General features: G+C 40.0%; 2 protein-coding genes across 3 annotated transcripts in view; both read left to right on the top strand.

Moving 5' to 3' along the window:
* LOC142138401 (uncharacterized) overlaps positions 1–22107 on the top strand; it is a 135261-nt gene that overhangs the window by 96621 nt on the left and 16533 nt on the right. The window lies entirely within an intron of this gene.
* On the top strand, positions 6409–10129 carry LOC142140587 (heat shock transcription factor, X-linked-like). The gene is made up of 2 exons (XM_075198291.1): positions 6409–6908; positions 9488–10129. The coding sequence occupies exons 1-2, from the start codon at positions 6414–6416 to the stop codon at positions 10127–10129; spliced, it is 1137 nt and encodes a 378-aa protein (XP_075054392.1). The 5' UTR covers positions 6409–6413.

Here is a 22107-nt window from a genome sequence, read left to right as displayed (position 1 = left end):
CACCATTTGATGTCAGAATTGGATCATTCTCCTGCCATATAATTCGTTCTCAGCTGTCACATTGGGAGCTTTCCTGGAGGGCCGCGACCTGCAAGGTGAGAGCCGAAGAAGCCCATACTCCCTTGCGGGAATCACTCGTGAATACCTCTCATTTTGTTAGATTCCACACCTCCAGGGAAGTTTTAGTCAATACTCATTGTGACAGCAGGATCTCACTCCATTATTCGTGACCTAACCTGACCTAACCTGACCTAACCTGACAAATGCTTTCACAATATTGGTGGCATTATCAGAAATGACATATCCTCAGGAGAGTCCAAGCGGGATAAGCCATGCTGCAATGACATCCCTTAGTTTTTGCAAGATTGTCAGCTGTATGCCTCTTAGTGAAGCCGGTGATACACAGAGTAGCCTGCCTCTGAAAAATGTGATGTACTCGGGTACATGCTTATGGTGTTCCTGTTGGTGAAGGTGAATCACCAACCCAGTGGGCTGTCACAGTCATATAATCTTTAGTTTGCACAGTTCCACTTGTCCACATATATGTGGTTAAATGTACAGTGGGTAGAATGGCATTTTGTAGCCCAATAATTACATTTTTAGGACACCTTCTGGTAGAGGTGAGGAATAGCTTTTCTAGTAAAATGGTGTTGTGATGGAATTTGGTAACGGGGACACAAGATGTCAAGTAACTATCTAAAACCAGCTGCATTAATAGTGGATAATGGACGCAGATCTAATACTAGCATAGTCGCCATGGCGTTTGTGATCCACTTTGCTACTGGGTAACAGCTTTCATACTTGCTTTCTGTTGCAAAGTATTGTTTAACAGTCAATTGTTGTAAGCTACTAGTAGTCTTCTTCTTGGTCTGCTTTTGGGATGAATATCCACGCCCAGCAGCAGCAGCAGCAGTAGTAACAGCAGTGGGACTAATGCTCAAGACTTCTTCTGAGGAATCCAGGATAGTGGAGGAGTCATCTAGCCTTACCAACTTGGAAGCAGGACTAACTCCAATCGCTACTAGGATATTGATGAGGACAGTGTTGTGGGTGTAGATTGCAGGTGCTGGGATCTAGCTGAGAGAAGGGAGGTAGCTTATGATGGACTGCTTGTTGTTATTTTTTTAGCATAAGTTTAAATTTCCCAACAGCTTGCCATGAACTCGCTTCACATGACGTAACATGGATGAGGTTCCTAGATGGTTAAAGTCTCTACCTCTACTGACTGTGGCTTTAAAAATACTAGAAATGGCTAGACAACTGTTGTCAGGATTTGGGTAAAAATAATTCCACACATAAGAAGTGGATTTTTTGGTCTTATGCCCAGGCATGACTATGGCCTTCTTCTTGTCACGTGCAAGAACTGCTTCCACTGGTGCAGGACTTACACAAACAACGTCATCCTCATTAGCGCCGTCGTCAGCTCCACAAATATCCCCCTCATCCTGTTGCAAATACAAAGTAGTAGTCTACATTAGTGTATCACCGGCTACACTAAAAGGCATACCGCTGACAACCTGTTTGATAGACTAAGGGATGTCATTGCAACATGGTTTATCCTGCTTGGACTATACTGAGGATATGTCATTTGTGATAACGCCACCAATATTGTGAGAGCATTACAGCAGGGAGAATTCCATCACATTCCATGTTTTGTTCACACAATCAACTTGATGGTACCAAGCTTTTTAAAAAATGACAGTGACATGCAGGAGATGCTGTCTGTGTCCAGAAATAATTCCGGTCATTTTCGGGCATTTTGCAACAGTATGTAGGAGACTGCACCTCCTGCGGGGTTTGAGGGGGAATGTACTTTAGTTCAGCGCATCGGAGAATAACTTCCGTGTTGTGCAAGGTGCTGAAACCACTCTAAGTAGTCATCTGTGAAGTGAGTTCAGACATTGTTAGATTGAGTCAATTGATTTCCTAATTAGACTTTTGGAAAAGCAGCTAGATAAGTTGAAGGAGGAGATGAAACTAAGCAATTCTGCTAACTATGTCAGACTTGTAAATTAAGTACTTTTTTCGCTTCGCCAGGAATCGAGAGTTATCAACATCTGTGTATGATCCTAGGTTTAAGAGGTATGTCTTCTCTTTCTTTCCAACTGACCCAGATTTCAAGAGATGCAATTAGCTCCTGGTCAGCAAGCTGACAGCTCAAGTGGTACATGACACAATGACTCATCCTCCCACAATTTCTTTGGCAACTGCTGTTATCAAAAAACTTAGCTTTCCCAAGACACCCAGTGGTGATGCAGATGAGTCAGCACAATATTTTGACATTTGGTCTGGTGTAAAAGAATTGCCCATAAATCGTGACAGATCTGTCGTAAAATTAACTACAAATTCCACAGGTGAAGGCCATTACCGGCAATTACAGAGTACAGAGACTTCTGTAATGGTGGATTCCAACAGGGATTATTAATTTTTTTTATTAATATTTATTTATAGGGCGCCACAAAGTATCCGTAGCGCCGTACAAGGACAAACAATGGCACAGTACAAGGTGAAACAGCACAGTACAAGTAACAGTAAGCACTATAACTCTGGGGGCTCAGGCACAGCATGAAAGAGAGGGAGGGAGGGGAAAAGTGAGTATAGGCAGGTAACTATGGCCCAAGAGGGTGGGCACGGATGACAGGTTGAGTGTCACTGAGGGGAGCGGAGAGAAGCGAGAGGAGACAAAGGGCAGAGGGACTGAGAGGAGGTGAGCTGAGTAGCTGGAGAGCACAGTTAAAAGTGATGGAAACAGAAGGTAGGAGAGCCCTGCTCAAAGAGGCGAACAATCTAAAGGGAGGGGAAGACAGACAGACACATGGATGAGACGGAGAGACGGGAGAAATGGAGACGGAGTCGAGGAAGGGGGAGAAGGGAAGAATGAGAAAGAGAGGTAGCCGACCGGTGGGAGTTTATTAGGGATGAATTAGTATTGTGTGAGCATGATGTACACACTGATGAGGGTGGTGATGATGAGAGTGTAGATTGCAGGTGCTAGGATCGAGCTGAGAGAAGGGAGCTAGCTGATGCTGGTATGCTTGCTAATGTTTTGGGTAAAATGGCATGTTGACAATTTTATATTTTCTATAGTAAACTTTCACCTTTATTAGAGAGGTGTTTTTTTCATTAAAAAGTTTTTATACATTTTTGTTTCCCTGACTTAATATCACTATGCACTTGAACATAGGCTTTAGCTCATGACGTAGCGGGATTAGTATCATCATGACTGAGACTGGAGAGTGACAACAACACTGCTACCCCTGTTTCTGTGTGACCTACGGCATTGAGAATGGAGAGTGACAAGAACAATGTTACTGAAGACTGGAGAGTGTCAAGGACACTGCCACCCTCCTGTTTCTGTGTGAGCTATGGCACAGTAGAATGTGACTGGAGACTTTAAAAACCCCTGCCCTATTATTTCTATTTCAGCAATGACAATTAGCAATGGAGCAATGCCATGTAGACTGTATACTGGCAACAACACTGAGACCTTTCCTGTTTCTGTGTGAGCTATAACTCAGTAGAATGTCACTGGAGACTTTTAAGAAAACTACCACCCCTCCTCTTTCTGGTTTAGATATGATGCTGCCCAACTGCAATAGAGACTGCCAAGAACCATGCTACCCCCTCTGTGTCTCTCTGTAAAATGGCGCTGGATCACCGTGGAGGGCGGTAGTTATAGAATCCAAAACTCAGGAGATCCGATGACGCAACAATGACGTTTTGCCTTGTTTTTACTTCCGAGGGCGAGCAAAAGTACCAACCAGGCTCGGCTCATTACTAGGATCGGCGAAGTTCAGGTGGGCTTGGTTCTCTGAGAACCGAGCATCTCTAGATGAAACCAATGTAGGTGGTCCAGTAGGATCCTGGTTTTAGGGTCCCAGTCGGACCTCATACTGGTGTATGCTGGACAGAACTTTTATAATATATATATATATATATATATATATATATATATATATATATATATAGACTGAGTTAGCTGCTGCTTAGCAACTTCCAACATACCCATGAGGTGGCTACATATAAATATTTATATATATATATATATATATATATATATATATATATATACATCTCAAGATTATTGTTGGAGGGTTGTTTTATCCGGTCACAAGTGAGATAATAAGTAGTGACTGTGGATCTATTACAATGTATCAGTCAGTAATGAATACACCTGTGTCAAAGGAACTTTACTATTTCCTTTATATTACAATTTCTGGTAGGTGAGGATAACTACCCACATCTTTTGGCAGCATTGCTGACTTACAATCAATATTTAAATTTAATTCCTCAGGTTGACAGGCTGCTTTCAAGATGCAAGATAACTAGTGGTGGTTTATAAATGGCACCATAAAGTGATTTGCTACCAACATTTTGATATATATATATATATATATATATATATATATATATATATATATATATATATATATATATACATACACACACAAATATATATACACACATACATACACACATATACATATGTATCTATATATGTGTGTGCATATGTATGTTCTGGCTGGCAGTGATGGGATGAGGTATGTATGTTCTGGCAGCCATTGGTGCATATGTATGTTCTGGCAGAATTTGGTGCATATGTATGTTCTGGCAGACAGTGGTGGGGTGCAGTATGCATGTTCTAGCAGTCAGTGGCGACGTGCAGTATGTTTGCATGCATGGTCTGACAGTCAGTGGCGGCGTGCAGTATGCATGCATGCATGTTCTGGCCGTCAGTGGCGGCGTGCAGTATGTATGCATGCATGTTCTGGCAGTCGGCAATGTGGTGCAGTATGTACCACATTGTGCTTATGTGCTTCCCACCAGCACCTGCAGCACTGTAATCACCTCCCCAGTCCTTAAGCTTGAGTCCTTGTTGATGCTGGTCACCAGTGAAAGCAGACAGACTCTTACAGAGATTCTGACAGAAGAGTCCTCCAAGACAGGAAGTGATGAAACTGACTGTCAGATCAGCTGTGAGTTAACCCTCCATGGTTTAAACAGCAGAGTTCTCACATAGCAGTACAGTACAACACTGGGAAGGAGAAGTGTGTGTGAAAACACTACATTCTGCTGATGAACCAATGAGTAAAACACAGCACAAAGCAAGCAATGAGAAGTGGGTGTGTATAGATTCTGCATCTTCTCTCCAGTACATGTCAATTGTAAAGAGGGACATGTCAGATGCTAATGTCCAGATACCTCACATCTACTTCCCACTGTGATCACCACTGAGTGTGATCAGTACAAGTACTACAGAGCACTTTTGAATTTCACGCTCCCAGCTCGGTACAGTGAATAAATTAACTGATATCACTGAGGGGCGGGAGGTTTACAATGGATTCACTAACAGCCATCTCTGGCACCACAGGGAGAGATTAAACTCTCAATTGAGAGCAGTGCCTGGGCCAATAGTACTACAGAGTGTCCCTCCCATATCCCCAAAACACTGACAAGCCCCCCTGTGGCTAGAGAATGTGGGTAATTTCTTCAGCTCAGAGATGAAAATCTCTTAGCCAGAGACTCAGTCAGGTTTGTGCTCTCAAGTGAAGCCAGTCTGAGTACACCCAGCGCACACCTCTAACTGACATGTGTAACATTATGAAATCCCCTATCTTTAAAATGGAGAATATTTTACCAAATTGTAAAAAAACTATAACTTTCTCAAAATTTTCATCCCTCAAAGGCACTCCTCAGTCATAATAGCTTTCTTATAAAACAAACCCCAAGTCTTTAGACCTCCTGTACACGGAGTTACGCTCTCCCCACAAAAAACAGAAAAACTGTGACTTTTTAGCAAAACAGGAAGTGGAAAAATCAGCGAGATTTTGAACTTTAGATTATTCCTAATTTGTAATTTTTTATTCTTTTTTTCTGAAATTTGGCATGCGACACCTATGGAGGGTTCTTCATTCACATTTTAGTTTAATAGCTTTAATACTTTTTAAAATGTAGCCCCTCAAACACCATGCCGCCCCTCTCACAGATTTATAATGGCAGAATGTCTTTTATTAGATGCAACCTTAATATAAGGGCACGACTGTGCCCCTGTAATATATTTATATCTATCCCTATATCTATATCTTTCTATCTCTATCTATCTATCTATATATCAAGATTATTGATGGAGTTTTACTACATATGTTAAGTTTTATTGATGACATGGAAATAGATGTTGCAAGTGTATTATTGCATATAGAAAGGTGCAATAATAGTAGTCTTTGCCTTTAAGAAAACATAACTGAAAGGTCAGTGACCTCCTAGCAACTGAGGTCCTTTGTGATGTAATATTTATGTATGATAATTATTGGGGTGTTCTAGAATTCCTCATTGATCTCCCAGCATCTTAATACAATAGAGGTATGAGAGGCTATGTCTGATAACTGCAGGGTTCTCCATATACAAGACTAGAGATGGAGCCATCTTCAGAAGAATCAGAATGCGTTGGAGATCAAATAATGATGACTAATTCAGCATATCCAGTAGCTGACCGGGCAGTAGATGAAATCCCAAATATCCTGTCTGAAATTGAAGAAAAGTCATCGCAAGTTCTGCCTGATGAGCCATTTGTGAAAAAGCCACGGTTCCTTTTAAATGAGGACTCAGTCCTGGGAGATTTTAGATCCCTTAATTTTCCTAGCAAACTGTGGAAGATTGTAGAAAGTGACCATTTTAATTCTATTCGGTGGGACCATGATGGCATCTGTATCATGATTAATAAGGAGCTGTTTAAATCTGAAGTTCTAGAGAAAAAAGGTTCTTTCAGAATTTTTGAAACTGATTGTATGAAAAGTTTTATACGGCAATTGAATCTTTATGGGTTCATCAAAGTTCGACGTGAATTTCAAAGATCCGCCTCACTCGCTGAATTCCTAGCTGAAGAGGAAGCTGCTGCAGAATTTAATAAGGTAAGCTGTTATATAATGCTTATTTATTTAATTTACTGCAATATTTTATGTATTAAACATATAGAATATCTGATACATCTGTAGCAAAAAGAGTGAGGGTGTAAGTTTGCATTACTTGTACCTACTTTTCTAGGAAAAAAATAGTTGAATTTAACAACTATCCATCAGATTCTCATTATTTTGAAAGATCCAGTCATTCTACTGATTAAATGTAAAAGCTGGACATTTATTGTGTTTAATTTTATAGCAATGCTACCTTATCTTTTATGAGATACTTACAGCTAATAATAATGTGCATCCATTCATATGGGGTCGACAACCTTTTTCTATTAGTGCACCGGCAAAAATGTCTTTGTGTGTGTGTGTGTGTGTGTGATATATATATATATATATATATATATATATATATATATATATATATATTTGTCAAAGTGTTCTGTATACGGTGGTAAGCCATAACGCCAATTCTTCTACTGCTTTGATTGTAAAACCATAAAATTCCATCCACTTACATTTTCCGTACTGCCACTACTAAATTTCCACTTTGACCACTGTGTGTGTGTGTGTAAAAATATATATATATTTAATTATTTCTTATTTTATCACGCTAATATCATGATAATATTAATAGTAATGGGACCAACAAATAAACGTTCATGTTATGCCATACAATAGTGCCCCCAGTTCATATTATGCCCCAGTAATACCCTCAGTTCATATTATGCCACAGTAGTACTCCCAATTAATTTTATGCCACACATAAATCCCTACAATCCATGTTATGCCACATAGTTGTACCCCCAATTTAAGGTATGCCACACAGTTGCCTCCAAATCAAAGTGTGCCATATAGTTGTCCCCAATTCAAAATAGGCCACATAGTTGCCCCCAATTCAAAGTATGCCACACTGTTGCCTCCCAAATCAAAGTATGCCACACAGTTGCCCCCCAAATCAAAGTATGCCACACAGTTGCTTCAAATCAAAATATTCCACACAGTTGCCCCCAATTCATTTTATGCCTCACATAAGTGCCCCAATGCAGTTTATGCCACAGTAATGCCCCCAATACATTTTATGCCACCAATTCACTTTATACCTCACAAAGTGCCTCAAAATATTTTTAAGACACACAAAAATGCCGCCAATGACTGTTATGCCTCACAAAGTGCCATCAAATAATTTTAAACCACACATTTAATGCCCCCAGTGAATATTCAGCAACACAAAAATGCCCCCAATGACTGTTATGCCTCACAAGTCAACCAAACCTGACATTGCATCACTGAACATTTCAGGAATTTATATGTTCTCGTCATTGTCACTAAACGCTGGCACAGTTCTGGTAAAGTTCTATTGGTGTTCAGAATTACTATTACCTACCAGCAGTATTTAGTTCTTTTATTTACACAATAAAAACTTCTTATAAAAGTATATTGATGCTCTCCAAGGGGTTAATGTATCAAGCTGCAATTTTATTAGGCACACAGGATAGGAGGTTCTTCTACCTGTGCTAACCACTGCAGATAAATAGAAACAACAACCTTCTGTCCTGGGGGCTAATTGCTACCTATACCGAGGGGGCCACCTTCATGGAACTGAAGGAGAATAACAAGATGGTTTAGGATAGTAATGATTGGGGATTCTGATTCCCATTGGGTTAGCATCATGGAAAAGGGCAGCACAATCAATCAGGAAGCGACTGGCACTTTCAGTCCCAGCCTGTAGGTTTTTGCACCAGTATTTCTCTACGAAAGTGGGATGACACCATGACGTAACAGCTCTTAAGTATAGCAAGAGTGATAGGGCAGCATCAGACATCAAGGCAACATGGGAGGTTATATAATCCATTATTAAAAAAGCATATATCTGCCCAAGTGTGAAGTAATCCCCATGCTACAGTATCTAGTGGAGAGTAATGGCTGACAATGTAGCCCCAAATAGATATCACATCAGAACAGAGTTGTCTCTGGTAGTCACTGGGGCACTCTTGACAGATCAGCACAGGGTAGAGTCAGATCCCACCTGAAATATTGTGACAGCTAGAGAAAAAATGTCACAGGGTAATTCCCCTTATAAACATAGCTAGGGTTATATTATTTTAAGCGGCGGTTCCGAAAAACCATATCTTTTTAAAACGGCAATTTTAGTAAAGACAAAACCCAATGGGCTTTGTCTTTAATAAAATTGCTGTTTTAAAAAATAAATCCAAAGTGCCAAGAAATAGTGGTTTTTCAGAACCACCACTTGATAAATATACCCCCTATTCAATCTATATGTGGATTTTAACAATATGATCTGATCAGGGGTTAGTTACCATACTTACGAGCAAAATATCATGTATATAAAAATATATATTGTAGAGAAATCTCTGCAGGTTACAGTAAGGTCACTTCATTTCTGTAAATTGTAAACCTTCAAGTGCATTCATGCTGCTACCATCCTATAACCAAAAGCAAATATAGAACATATTTAGTGATCATAGTAACCGGCATTGTCCATTATATTCTGATTTCACATTTATTATGAGATTGAAATGTATTTGAAAAATCTATATTAAAATTGTGTCCTTGTGTTCCAGTTACAGCTGTACCAAAACCCACATTTTCAGAGAGGTTATCCTGACTTACTAAGACAAATAAAGAGAAGAGTGGGTATACGGAAAGCTCGTTCAGCTATGTCCTCATCAGAACATGACTTAAAAGGACAGGATACAAATCTACAAAAGTGTCCTGTTGAGAATAAAGAAGAGATTGTGACCTCAGGAGGCAACGCACCAAAGTCTGTTCCTGAAAAGCGAAAAAGACGTCGACCCTTTAAGCCAACACCACCCATCAGTGGTAGCTGCACTGCTTCATCATCAGCAACAACGCCATCAGAATACTTTGCAATGGGCCAGAATGCCAGTCACGGAATAGACTTTACCACTATCACTTCTTTTGATTCTCCATCTCATATAATACCACACATGCCAGAATTTCCAAACATGAATCCAGATTTAAGCGACGTGCAGGCCAATTTGGCTAACTTGCTGTCAGTTTGTAACCCCTGGTTTTCAATGAATATGATGGCTGCAGCATCTGTCATGTCTATGGCCCAATCTTTAGTTCAGCATAGTCCTTTCTACCATGACTGCCCAAGCTGCACGTGCTTTGAGAATGCAACATCTTCATCAACCACATCCACTAAGGGGCCAGAAATGGACCAAGAAAATATGGAATAAAATAAATAATCTAAAATGATCATGTTAAAAAAAAGACATTTTATGGATAGTAAAATGTGATTCTCAGGTTTCCAGTCTTCTTACTCTTTATTACATATCAGTCACTGTATTGGTAATTTTTACTTAGACTTGACTATATATAATGTATAAACACATGTTATCAATGCTAGTATATGATCATCAAGCTTACATTAACATGTGGCCCAGTAAACATCACAAATAAGTATATAATTCTCCCCTATGATAACAGAATGTAAGATATTTGGTAATATGAATAGTCATTTTAGTACGCCGACAGTAGTTTTATGTACTAAAATTAATGACAGGATCTGTTTGACAAAGTTATAGAGGGAAAAGTTGTTTTTCTCCGCTGAAGTAAACATCTTCAGTTCTAGAAAATTCAAAGGAAGTGCAAAAAGAGAAATATAGACACCAATAATTAAAATGTCATGTCATGTAATTAGATGATGAGCTGGCATAGATCGTGTGACTGGAATATGCCATATGGCTATAGATCTGGTCATTTTGCAATACTGCCAAACTAACATCTACCACTCTAATTAACTCTCCAGCACTCTGTATATGGTTTTTAAACTTCCTCTTGCCTAAGCCACAAGACATGTAAAATAATCTGTATGCTCCTACCCGCACAATATCCTCACTTTTAATTGTAGAAAACTTATGTCGCTCATTACTTCTCTTTATAAAGAAATGGGGCTTGGATAGAGAAATTTGCAAAGGGAATAGTGGAAAGTTTTTTAAACTACACACACATGCTCAATAAGTGCTTCAGTGGTAGAGATCCAATACATGTATACAGCACGCTGGTACAAACACCCCATCTTACTAAATAAAATGTACTCCGGGACCTCTGGTGAATGTTGGCGGTGCATTAGGGAGTTATATACATATTTTGTGGGAGTGCCCAAAAAAGAAAGTTCTTCTGCAAGTTGTCCAGAATTACAAACATTATTTGAATTCCGAGGTTCCAGCTGAACAGGGCTTTTGGCTTATAAATTCGTACAAAATACCCATCACTAAAATCAAGAAGTTCCTTTTGAGACATTTTAGCAAGGCACAAATGCTGTAATCCGGGATCGCTGGAAAACATCTGCCCCCATCTCTAAAAGACTGGTATGTACAAATCGACAACTATATCATGGATGATATAACAACTTCTGTGAACGAAGAAGACTCCTCAGATTGCAATGCTACGTGGCTATAATGGTTGGAATTTAAAGAAACTGACTGTTATAGAGTTTATAGGTTTGAGGTAGGATCCCAGCAATAAGTAAGTCTTTAATTCAAATCAATGTCTGAAAGTATTGTCAACTGATTCCCAATTGTTGTTAGTGGTGTACCCCATGGCTCTCTCTTAGCTCTCTGATGGATCTTCCAAACCCTCCCCTCCATACCACTCTACCCACCTTATTGCCTTCCACCAATAGTTACCCAACTCTTCTATTTTGGTTTTGGTCCTATATGTCATTTTATTATTTCAAAATGTTATATTTTAATATATTAATAAGCACTTCTGTGTGTCAGGGAGCACCCTAAGGCTCTTTTTTGATGATGAGAACACTAAGAAATAGGAGGAATAGTAATAATGGACACAACCAAATACATAGAAGAAGCCCACAGATTGCTCTCCGACACCCACACATACAAAATATTAACCCTCAAACACACTAACGAATTTATCTTACAACTAGAAATAATTTTAAATGAGAATCCTGAATAAACAGGAATTGAAATTAATACAAAGAAAACAACACAAATCCCCACTTTCTACTTCCTAGCAAAAATACACAAATCTAACATCAAACTCCACCACCCCCTCTCCCTCCGGTAGGCCTATTGTATCAGGTGTAGACTCCATAGCGCAAAACTTATCCTAATATATACAGTGTATACATTCCTACAACCATACGTCAGTAAGACAACATCATTTCTCAGAGATACAACACATGTACTTGACACTACCCAACACCACACATGGAAAGACACATACATGTGGTGCACATTAAATGTAAGCTCACTATACACAAGAATCCCATATCACAAGGTAGTACCAGCAATAGGCAGAACACTAGATGAAGACGCAGATATAGCCAGAAACCACATAGATTTCATCCTAAAAAGCATAAAATACATTTTGGCACATCACTACTTCACATTCAAAGATACACACTACCAACAGACAGAAGGGACAGTATGTGACTACATTTGCCCCGGGCTATGCTAATCTATACATGAATTCATGGGAACAAGACTTCATATATAATAACAAACTCTACTTAGAACACATAGTACTGTGGAAATGCTACATCGATGACATACTCTTCATATGGGAAGGCACAGAACCCCTATTCAACAACTTCATTAAACACAAACAAAACAAACTTAACCTCAATTTCAATGAGGAACACAACACCACCAGCATTAATTTCCTAGACCTAACACTATACACTGAAAACTCAGAGGTCCATTTTGAAAACATTCTAGAAACCCGTAGACAACAATTATTACGTTGTCAGAAACAGCTGGCAGAAGAACATGGGTCAAAAACATTCCCTTCAACCAATAGGCAATTTAAAAGGAACAGCACAAACAACAACACCACCTATCAGAACCAAGCTTACAACATGACCACTATATTTAAAGAGAGACTATATAGCTTCCCTACCCTAACAGAAGCCCAAGCTAGAGTTAGATAGATCTGAATTAATACAATTTGACTATGACACTTCCTTTACTCTAAAACAACCCAAAGAGGACACTCTCCACTTCATTACACAATACAACAAAAACAGCTTCAAAATTAAAAAAATCAAATAAAGTACAATACTACAGAAATACTGGAATATCATAAATATGAATGAGCAAACAGGACCTTCACTACCAGACAGACCCCCCATAACACATAGAAAAGCCAGAGACCTACAGGAACATCTAGTACCCAGTCTCCTAAAAATCAACAAAACCGCCAAAAACCAAGTTAAAACATTAAACCCTAGAGGGTTCAGTAAGTGTGGGAACTGTAAAGCCTGCAAAAATAACTTCATTAAAAAATAAAACCTTCACCTCAATAATTACTGGGGAAACTCTTCAAATCACAAAGATTATATACTGTAAATCCACAAATGTTGTATACCTAATCACGTGCCTCTGTAACGTACAATACATAGGATGCACAGCAAGACCCCTAAACATAAGAATGCTAAAACACATGAATAATATATAAAAATAATAACACAAAATGTAGTTGCACATTTATAGAGAGTACCTAATAGTAAAATCAAAAAATTCCACTTTGTAGCAATAGACACACCCACAACCCCTGAATGGGGAACATACAAAAGGCACTATGAAAACTAGAGACTAAATGGATATATAATCTGAAAACACTAACACCAAACAGTCTAAGCACAGAGATAGACCTCTGAAGCTTCCAAAGACCCAAAGCAATTCACCTTAGATAACCTCTACCAGCAACTAATATTACTTACAACAAACCTTCCCAGACTAGAACCACAATACCCACCCCGCTCCTGTCCTGCACCAAGAAAGAAAAAATACAAACTAAAAATAAAATAAACAAAACAACATAAATAATAATATAATAAAATAATAATAAAAAAACAATAACAAATAAATAAAATATACCGTCGCCGACCTATAACTAAACTCTATATTCTCTGATATCCCTCATCATGCACATTGTTACATCTCTAGTATTATAGTCATGGGAAAAGTTTTGAGAATTACACAAATATTGGTTTTCACAAAGTTTGCTGCTTCAGTGTTTTTAGACCTTTCTGTCAGATAATGCTATGGTATACTGAAGTAAAATTACAAGCATTTCATAAGGGTCAAAGGCTTTTCTTGACAATTACATAAAGTTTATGCAAAGAGTCAATATTTGCTGTGCTGACCCTTCTTTTTAAAGACCTTTACAATTTGCTCTGGCATGCTGTCAATCAACTTCTGGGCCACATACTGACTGATGTCCGCCCATTCTTGCCTAATCAATGCTTGGAGTTTGTCAGAATTTGTGGGTTTTTGTTTGTTCACCCGCCTCTTGAGGATTGACCACAAGTTCTCATGGGATTAAGGTCTGAAGAGTTTCCTGGCCATGGACCCACAATTACGATGTTTTGATCCAAAAGCCACTCCGTTATCACCTTTGCCATGGCAAGGTTCTCCATCATGCTGGAAAAAACATTGTTCGTCACCAAACTGTTCTTGGATCGTTGGGAGAAGTTGCTCTTGGAGGATGTTTTGGTACCATTCTTTATTCATGGGATTGGGTGTGGTCATACAATTAGGGGCATGGCTGTACATCATTGGGGCATGACTAGCAGGTGCTCTCTGTAAGATACTGTATAGTCTGTCTCCACTCCAGAGATCACTCCAGAATTAGAGTATGGGTGTGGCCATCTTGGATTCAGTCACATGATTCCTCTTAGACACTCAGGTGATAATAGCCTCCATTTTAGATTCCCTCCAAAATCAGTTCATGGGAGCTGCCATCTTGGATATAGTCACCTGATCCATCTCTGCAACTCAGAGTGCTGCTTCTGCCCAGCTGACTACAGTCTCCAATCAGGAATCAACAACAACTATAAAAGGACTTTCTGGAGCCTTTACCTGTTGCCAGTGCAACATTGTATTCCAAACACCAACCTGGTTCCCAGCAATCTTGCTACAGTCTTGCTACAGTTTTGCTACAGTCTTGCTACAGTCCCAGCTCTGACAGTGCAGTCTGCATTCTGGCGCCAGTCCTATTCCAGGACTCTGATTTTTTCCAGCATGCCAGTTCCATTCTGGTTATAGCAATCCTCTTCCAGCATTCCGATTACAGCAATACTCTTCAGCATTCCGGTTACAGTTCGGTCTAGCATTCCGGTTACAGTCCTGTCCAGTAATTCAGTTCCTGTTTGCTCCCCCCTGCTAGAGTAACCACCATCTGGACCAGTCCATTCACTACATGCAGAGGGACATTATCAGTCCACCCAGCTTTGTCTATGTAGACACCAGCCCAGCTCCAGAGACACAACCAGTCTTGGTACAGACAGATCTTCAGGCGTGACAATAACATACCACACAGTAGAGTCTCCAGTTCATATTATTTCACAGTAATGCCCCAAATTCATTTTATGCCACACATAAGTGCCCCAATTCATATTATGCCTCACATTAGTGAACCCAATTCACATTCTGATACACAAAAGTGCACTGTCGGACTGGGGCATGAAGTGCCCACAGGGGGAATACAGTGGTAAAGGCCCACCAGATGGGGTGTGGCCAGTCACAAGAGAGGCGCAAATAAAAAACACCATGGGGGGGTGTGGTAAGCACACGATGGACAGCTAGCACCATAGTGTAGTATATAATGAGTGCAGTGTATATTTAAAGAGTACACCTGCTCCTTAGATTGGGCAGAACAGTCACCAAAAATTATAATTGCCCCACTAGAATCAGAACATTTGACAAACTGTATTGTACTCTCTCCTACCTGTTCTTGTCACTTTCACCACCTGTGGCTGCTGGTGTCTTTAGTTGTGGCTTCTCTGGGTCCTGGAATGTTGGGGGCCCTAATTGGGGGGAAAAATGGGTACATTTAGAATTACAACCAGCACCAGCACTAAATCAATATGACAATCGATTAATAATTATGCCTTCCTCCAGCACCAACATTAAAATAATAGTATTCACATTTGATGAATAGATCTATATCCCTCCGACCAAAATCCAATATTAAAGTAATAGCATTCCCATTTAATATATAAACTTATTTCCCCTTTCTCCAAACAGCCTCCGCAATAAATTAATAGTATTTACATTCCATAAATCTACCTATTTCCTGCAACCATCACTGCCATTAAATAATTCATATTCACATTTAATAAAGAGACCTCATTCTCCCCAAACTCACCCACACATACAATTAATAGCCCTCAAATCAACCTAATTAAATTAAGAGTCCCCACTATTAAGTTGCCCCACCATCACCCCACAAACAAAATAGCACCCATTAATTAGCCACCACCTACCTCACACACAGTACATTGCCACAAGCCCCCTGTGCCATCATATACACACACACACACATTACCACAAGTCCCGTGTGCCATCACACACACACACAAACTACCACAAGCCCACTGTGCCATCACACACACACTAACACAAGCCCCCTGTGCCATCACACACACATTACTGTGCCCCTTCATCATCACTACGCTGTGCCCCCTTATGATCACACTGTGCCCTCCATGCTGCTTTTCCCCCTTCACTTGGCTCCCCTTCATCACACTGTACCGAGCTGCTTCCCCCACCTTCATCACTATGTGCCATGCTGCTCCCCTCTTCATCACTATGTGCCATGCTGCTTCCCCCCTTCATCACTCCGTGCCATGCTGCTTCACCCCTTCATCACTCTGTGCCATGCTGCTCCTCTCTTCATCCATGCTGCTTCCCCTCTTCATCACTATATGCCATGCTGCTTTCCCCCTTCACTCTGTGCTATGCTGCTTTCCCCTTCACTCTGTGCCATGCTGCTTCCCCCCCTTCATCACTCTGTGCCACCCTGCCCCCCCTTCTTCATAACTCTGTGCCATCCTGCCCCCTCCCCTTCTTTATCACTCGCTGCCTTTCTGCTCCCCTCTACCTTCATCACTCTGTGCCTTTCTGACTCCACCTTCATCACTCTGTGCCTTTCTACCCCCCCCCCCCCCGCTTCATTACTCTGTGCCTCTCTACACCCCCTTCATCACTCTGGGCCTTTCTACCCCCCGCTTTATCACTCTGTGCCTTTCTTACCCCCCTTCATCACTCTTTGCCTTTCTGGCCCCTCCCCCCTTCTTCATCACTCCGTGCCTTTCTCCTTTCTTCTCGTTGCTATTGTTTTTTTGCTTACCTTTATATTGGCTTCTTTACTCTTTTCTTCTATTCTTCTCTTCTGTCTTCTTGCTAGCTCCTCTCTGCACCGCTCCTCACTGAATGTCGGGCATGTCGTGATGACGTCACGCCCTAAATTCAGAGATTCAAAGCTGATTCCAACCATTTAAGAAGCAAACAATCATTCATATCAACTAGAAGACCACATAGAAAAGGTCAATGTAGCACAGAGATTAGTTGGTTCACTAAACATGATAAAAATAAAAAATGCAAATATGAATATTTATGCAGTACAAATAGTACTTGCTGTCAGTTATCATCACCTATAGCTTTTCCCTCACCAACAAACTGACGGCCTGTCTGGCCGCTCATGCACCAACATCCAGCAAGTGTTAAAGCTTACATTCTGTCGATGATGCCATACTGCAATCCCTTCTATATATTACCTTTAATGATGTTGTATATGTGTGGATCAGTTTATGACTATACAAGAATTCTGCCATCCTCTCAGCATGCCTGCTTAACACATGGCAGAAAGTGCATGCCAACAAGAAATGATATTAAGAAAATATGAGTCTACAAAATAAGTTAAATTACATATATGGGAATTTCTTGTAAAAAATGAAACATTGGTTACAGAATACGATACAGTAATACGATTTTTGGGTCCTTATTCTGTTAGGCCAGACTGTGTAAATTAAAGTTTTATTATTATTATTCGCTATTATTATATAAGGTGTCAACATATCCTGCAATTTTGAACAGAGTTTTGTACAGAGTTAACATAGAAGGCATTATAACAATTACACAATTTATTTGGAAACTATAACAACAATGAATCATTAATAACAGATTACAATGAAACAATACAATTTTAAATTTGTTTTAATTTAATAACACAACTGTAAAAATAAAATACACTTTGCAAGAAACCCCGATACACAAACACAGCATATCTGTGTGTAACATTATTACTAGACAGTTACTAATATTTGATTATATAAAATCTGAAACTAGCAGCTGTATAGTCAGAACTGTATAACCAGGTATGCTGTGTGTGCTGACCATAAGAGTTTATAGAAAAGTGTCATTTAGTTTTCCAATTCTGAATAGTTCCCCTTTACACTACATGGAGACACTATGGGCCTGATTCATTAAGGACCTTAAATGAAGAGGATTCTTATTTCAGTCTCCTGGACAAAACCATATTACAATGCAAGGGGTGCAAATGAGTGTTCTGTTTTGCACATAAGTTAAATACTGCCTGTTCTTTCATGTAGCACACACATATCAACTTTAAATTTCAGTGTACAAATAAGCTATCAAGTATTTGTGTGCTACATGAAAAAACAGGTAGTATTTAACTTATGTGCAAAACAGAATACTAATTTGCACCCCTTGCATTGTAACATGGTTTTGTCCAGGAGACTGAAATAAGAATCCTCTTCATTTAAGATCCTTAATGAATCAGGCCCTATATGAATAAAAACCCTCACTAAAATAGCTTACAGTTTCGGGGCAGATTCAATTCCCTGCGTTGTTCATGCATGATTACTGTTACTACAGTAATTTTAACATAGATTTTTGCTCGCGGCTCAGGCAGCTGCGAGCAGTAATCAGCATTGAAATTACTATAGTAATAGTACTTGAATCAACCCCTTAAAATGTAGGAAACTTGTATGTCTTGCTTAGGACTTAAATAGGTTTGAAAACCAGGACACCCTTGTAAAATGACGTTTGATTAGTCTAAGCACTTTCATACTCTTTGGTGCCAAATACTGTAACAATTGTATGATCCTATTCCAGTGATGGGCAACCCGAAATACTTCAAAGGCCACATATGTGGCTCTCCAGCCTCCAAAAGGGCCACACATTACACTTAGTTTCGAGAAAAAAAATCAGCACCCCCCCATCTCTCATCCAAAAACGTTCCACATGCACCAAAATATCACCACATGCCCTCAGTCCCCCTCTTGTCAACGTGAGAATGTTGTGGCCGGCAAGGTATGCTGGAATTTGTAGTTCTACAACAGCTTGTGGTCTAACGATTGCGCATTACTATGCTAAATGAAGCAGTGCGTTTGTTCTCTAAACAAAGTTGTACAATATTAATACTGGACAGAAGGACTTCTGGGAATTGTAGTGTTCCGTTATTGAATTATCTAGTGGTCCGGAAACATTTCCGCAGTCGATCTCTCTCTCTCTCTCTAAAACTGAATTATGGGGAATTGTACACTGCAATCAGCGGCAGCTTTTAATAAGTGAGGTATAACTTTTTTCAGCCAGACAAGATATAGTGAAGTGAACTATAGACTGAGACATGCGTGTCGGATGCCTTTCTTTCCATCAGCACTATGCTCAGGGCCGCCAAGAAGAGTTTGGAGCTCTATTACAGTAACTTTCTGCCCCTCTCCCTCCACACATATTAGGAGAAGGGATGTACGCTGCCGACACAGCGATGGGGACGTGGCCAACATGTACTGTGGCTGCTCCACTTTAGATATGACATATTATATATTAAAATGGTGTTGCTCTCACTCACCGGTTATTGCAGCTGTCACAACCTGGTTCTGGATTATTGTATGGATCCTGGAATGCTGGGACCTGTTTGGAAAATATATAGGTACATGAAATGTGGAAAATAATTCCCATGGTCCCATATAATGTAGCATGTTCAAATAAAATATAATTTATTCACAAAATAAGAATCACACTCACAATAGAAATATAAAATCAAACTTATCTGTATCCCAAGTAGAATCCTTATCTCCCATTTCAATGGATCCAGGTGTCAAAGGATTCAAGTGGTGGTAAGCTCCCTGCAGCTCTTCAGCACTTTATTTGAACATACTACACTATATGGGACCTTTATTTATTTTTGGTTTGCCTGTCCTGAACCTGTGATGGAGTGAATTGAAGAAGGGAGAATTCCAGCTACATAAAGCAATCTTACATATTAGCGTTCTATTATATATTTCTGGTACACACAATCTGGGTGGCTGGGTATATATTGGTCCCACTTGTTTGACGCTATTGCACTATTTGGTTTTCTCTTCTCTTCACATGAGTATACAAGACTGGAGTGGATCTATATGACCTCAGTGAAGTACCCAGGCTTCGTGTACTGATGAGCATGCTTCAAGTTAACATTTGTACACATATGCACACACTTTGGATTTTGGGACTATATTCCCTAAAATACTACACCATAGGCGCCTTTCCCTTCTGCTTTGTTTATTTTTATATATATATATATATATATATATATATATATATACACACACACATATATATTTCATACTTTATTATATTTCCGGGAGGCTCACAAATTTCTGAGCTTAATCGCGTCATTAAGCCCCGCCACCACTATTCAATGCTGTGAATATCACCACTTTATAGTGGTGGCGGATATGGTGGTGCCAAGACGACATCGCCACGCCCCCTCCTACCCCTGTCACATGACCTGTCCTCCAGGATCTCCCGAGGGACAGGTCACAAAGTTGGCAATTATGACATATTTCTCTTGCACTTGCAGTTGGGGGACACTGCTCACCTTGGCGTATAGAGGGCGCTGTAGGTGTAATAGCACTAGAAACTTGTCTAGCCTGTTCTCTTCCCCTCTATGCCCCCTCCAGCAGGAAGCTGTCAGTAGTTTAATAGTGCCTAACGAGTAAGGCAGCTTTTTCGTCTAGTCTTAATTTTTATTTAAAATAAGTTTATGTTTAGCCTCATCATTGAGGTTTTCATACTGTGAATGCAGCGGCAGTAGTCAGGGAGAGCGCTGACAGCACTTTAGTGCCGCCCTCCCTGAGGTAGTGTGGACTCCAGGTAATAGGGTTACCTGACACTATAATAGTGTCCAGGAACCCACTCCAGTGTGAGTTCGGGCCGCGCCAGGAACAGCGGCTGCAGCACCAGTCTCCCCTTGCACAGCGGAGACGGTGCTGTCGGCAGTCTAAGCCCGCACCTGTTCCAGTGACACTGATGAGGACACAGACAGCGACTGGACATGCAGGTAGCAGGGGCAATTTTACTGGTAGGGAACTGTTGTTATTGCAGCTCCTACCAGGTTTTGTGTATACAGGCACCATTTTGTGAAGCTGAGTAAGAGGAAGGAGGAGTGTCATTGTAGGTGTATTCCTCACTGTTTCCCAGGCTTTACTAACGGTTTCTTTAACTGACATTACAGCTCTCTGTCAGTCTTACGAAAAAAAAAAAAAAAGCACAGATTACACTGTGGAGGAACCATTATATATATTTATGTATATCTAGTTTATATACATACACATTTGTTAGACAGTGCTTCCTGATAGTGTGACTGTTACTGTCTCTGTTGCATATTTTATTCTTGTGTACTACTCTCTCTTGTCATAAGTGACGTACAGTGGGTTCCTGCATAGGTCACTACACACTAATCTATTCCAATAATTAGTAATATTACCTCACAGAGCATATATAGATTGTGTTTACTGTATCACATGTTGGACTGTTTTCTCCAGGGTGTGTGTTCTGCTGTTTTCTCTATCAGTTGCTATTTGTCCAGATCCTGGGCTCTGTATGAAAAAGGGATATATACTGGTTACATTTTGGAAAGCCGAGCAACTAATAAACACCATATATGCCAACTTTTAAAATTTCTCCCCCAGGAAGAAGTCATGTGACACTCCCATGAATTCCGGGAGAGTAGGCAAGTATAGTAAACACTCTAAGCTGCTAACATTAAATCAATAGCAAACAGGCCTATTTCCTTTAATGACCCGTACATTATTAGCACTCCCATTACATTAATAAAAAGCAAACAGCAATACCCTCATCATTAGATAAAGCAACAATGACCCCCATATTACAGCAATACACCCAACATACACCAATTCTCTTACCCCACATACACTAATACCCCCTCTCACAACACAGTTCATCACAGTTCTAAGCTGTGTCCGTGGTCACGGAACAGGAAGTGAAATCCTCTGCAGCTGGCACAACACAGGGAGTCACATTAGATTTGGTATACACCCGTGGCAGGGAATGGTGGTGGGGAGTAGATTGAGTGAAGTGAGGAGCAGGAAGAGGTAAAA

This window comes from Mixophyes fleayi, chromosome 2 (genome assembly GCF_038048845.1).
Source record: "Mixophyes fleayi isolate aMixFle1 chromosome 2, aMixFle1.hap1, whole genome shotgun sequence".
Taxonomy (NCBI): Eukaryota; Metazoa; Chordata; class Amphibia; order Anura; family Limnodynastidae; genus Mixophyes; species Mixophyes fleayi.
The sequence above is the reverse complement of the archived record's forward strand: the minus strand, read 5'-3'. Positions and strand labels throughout refer to the sequence as shown.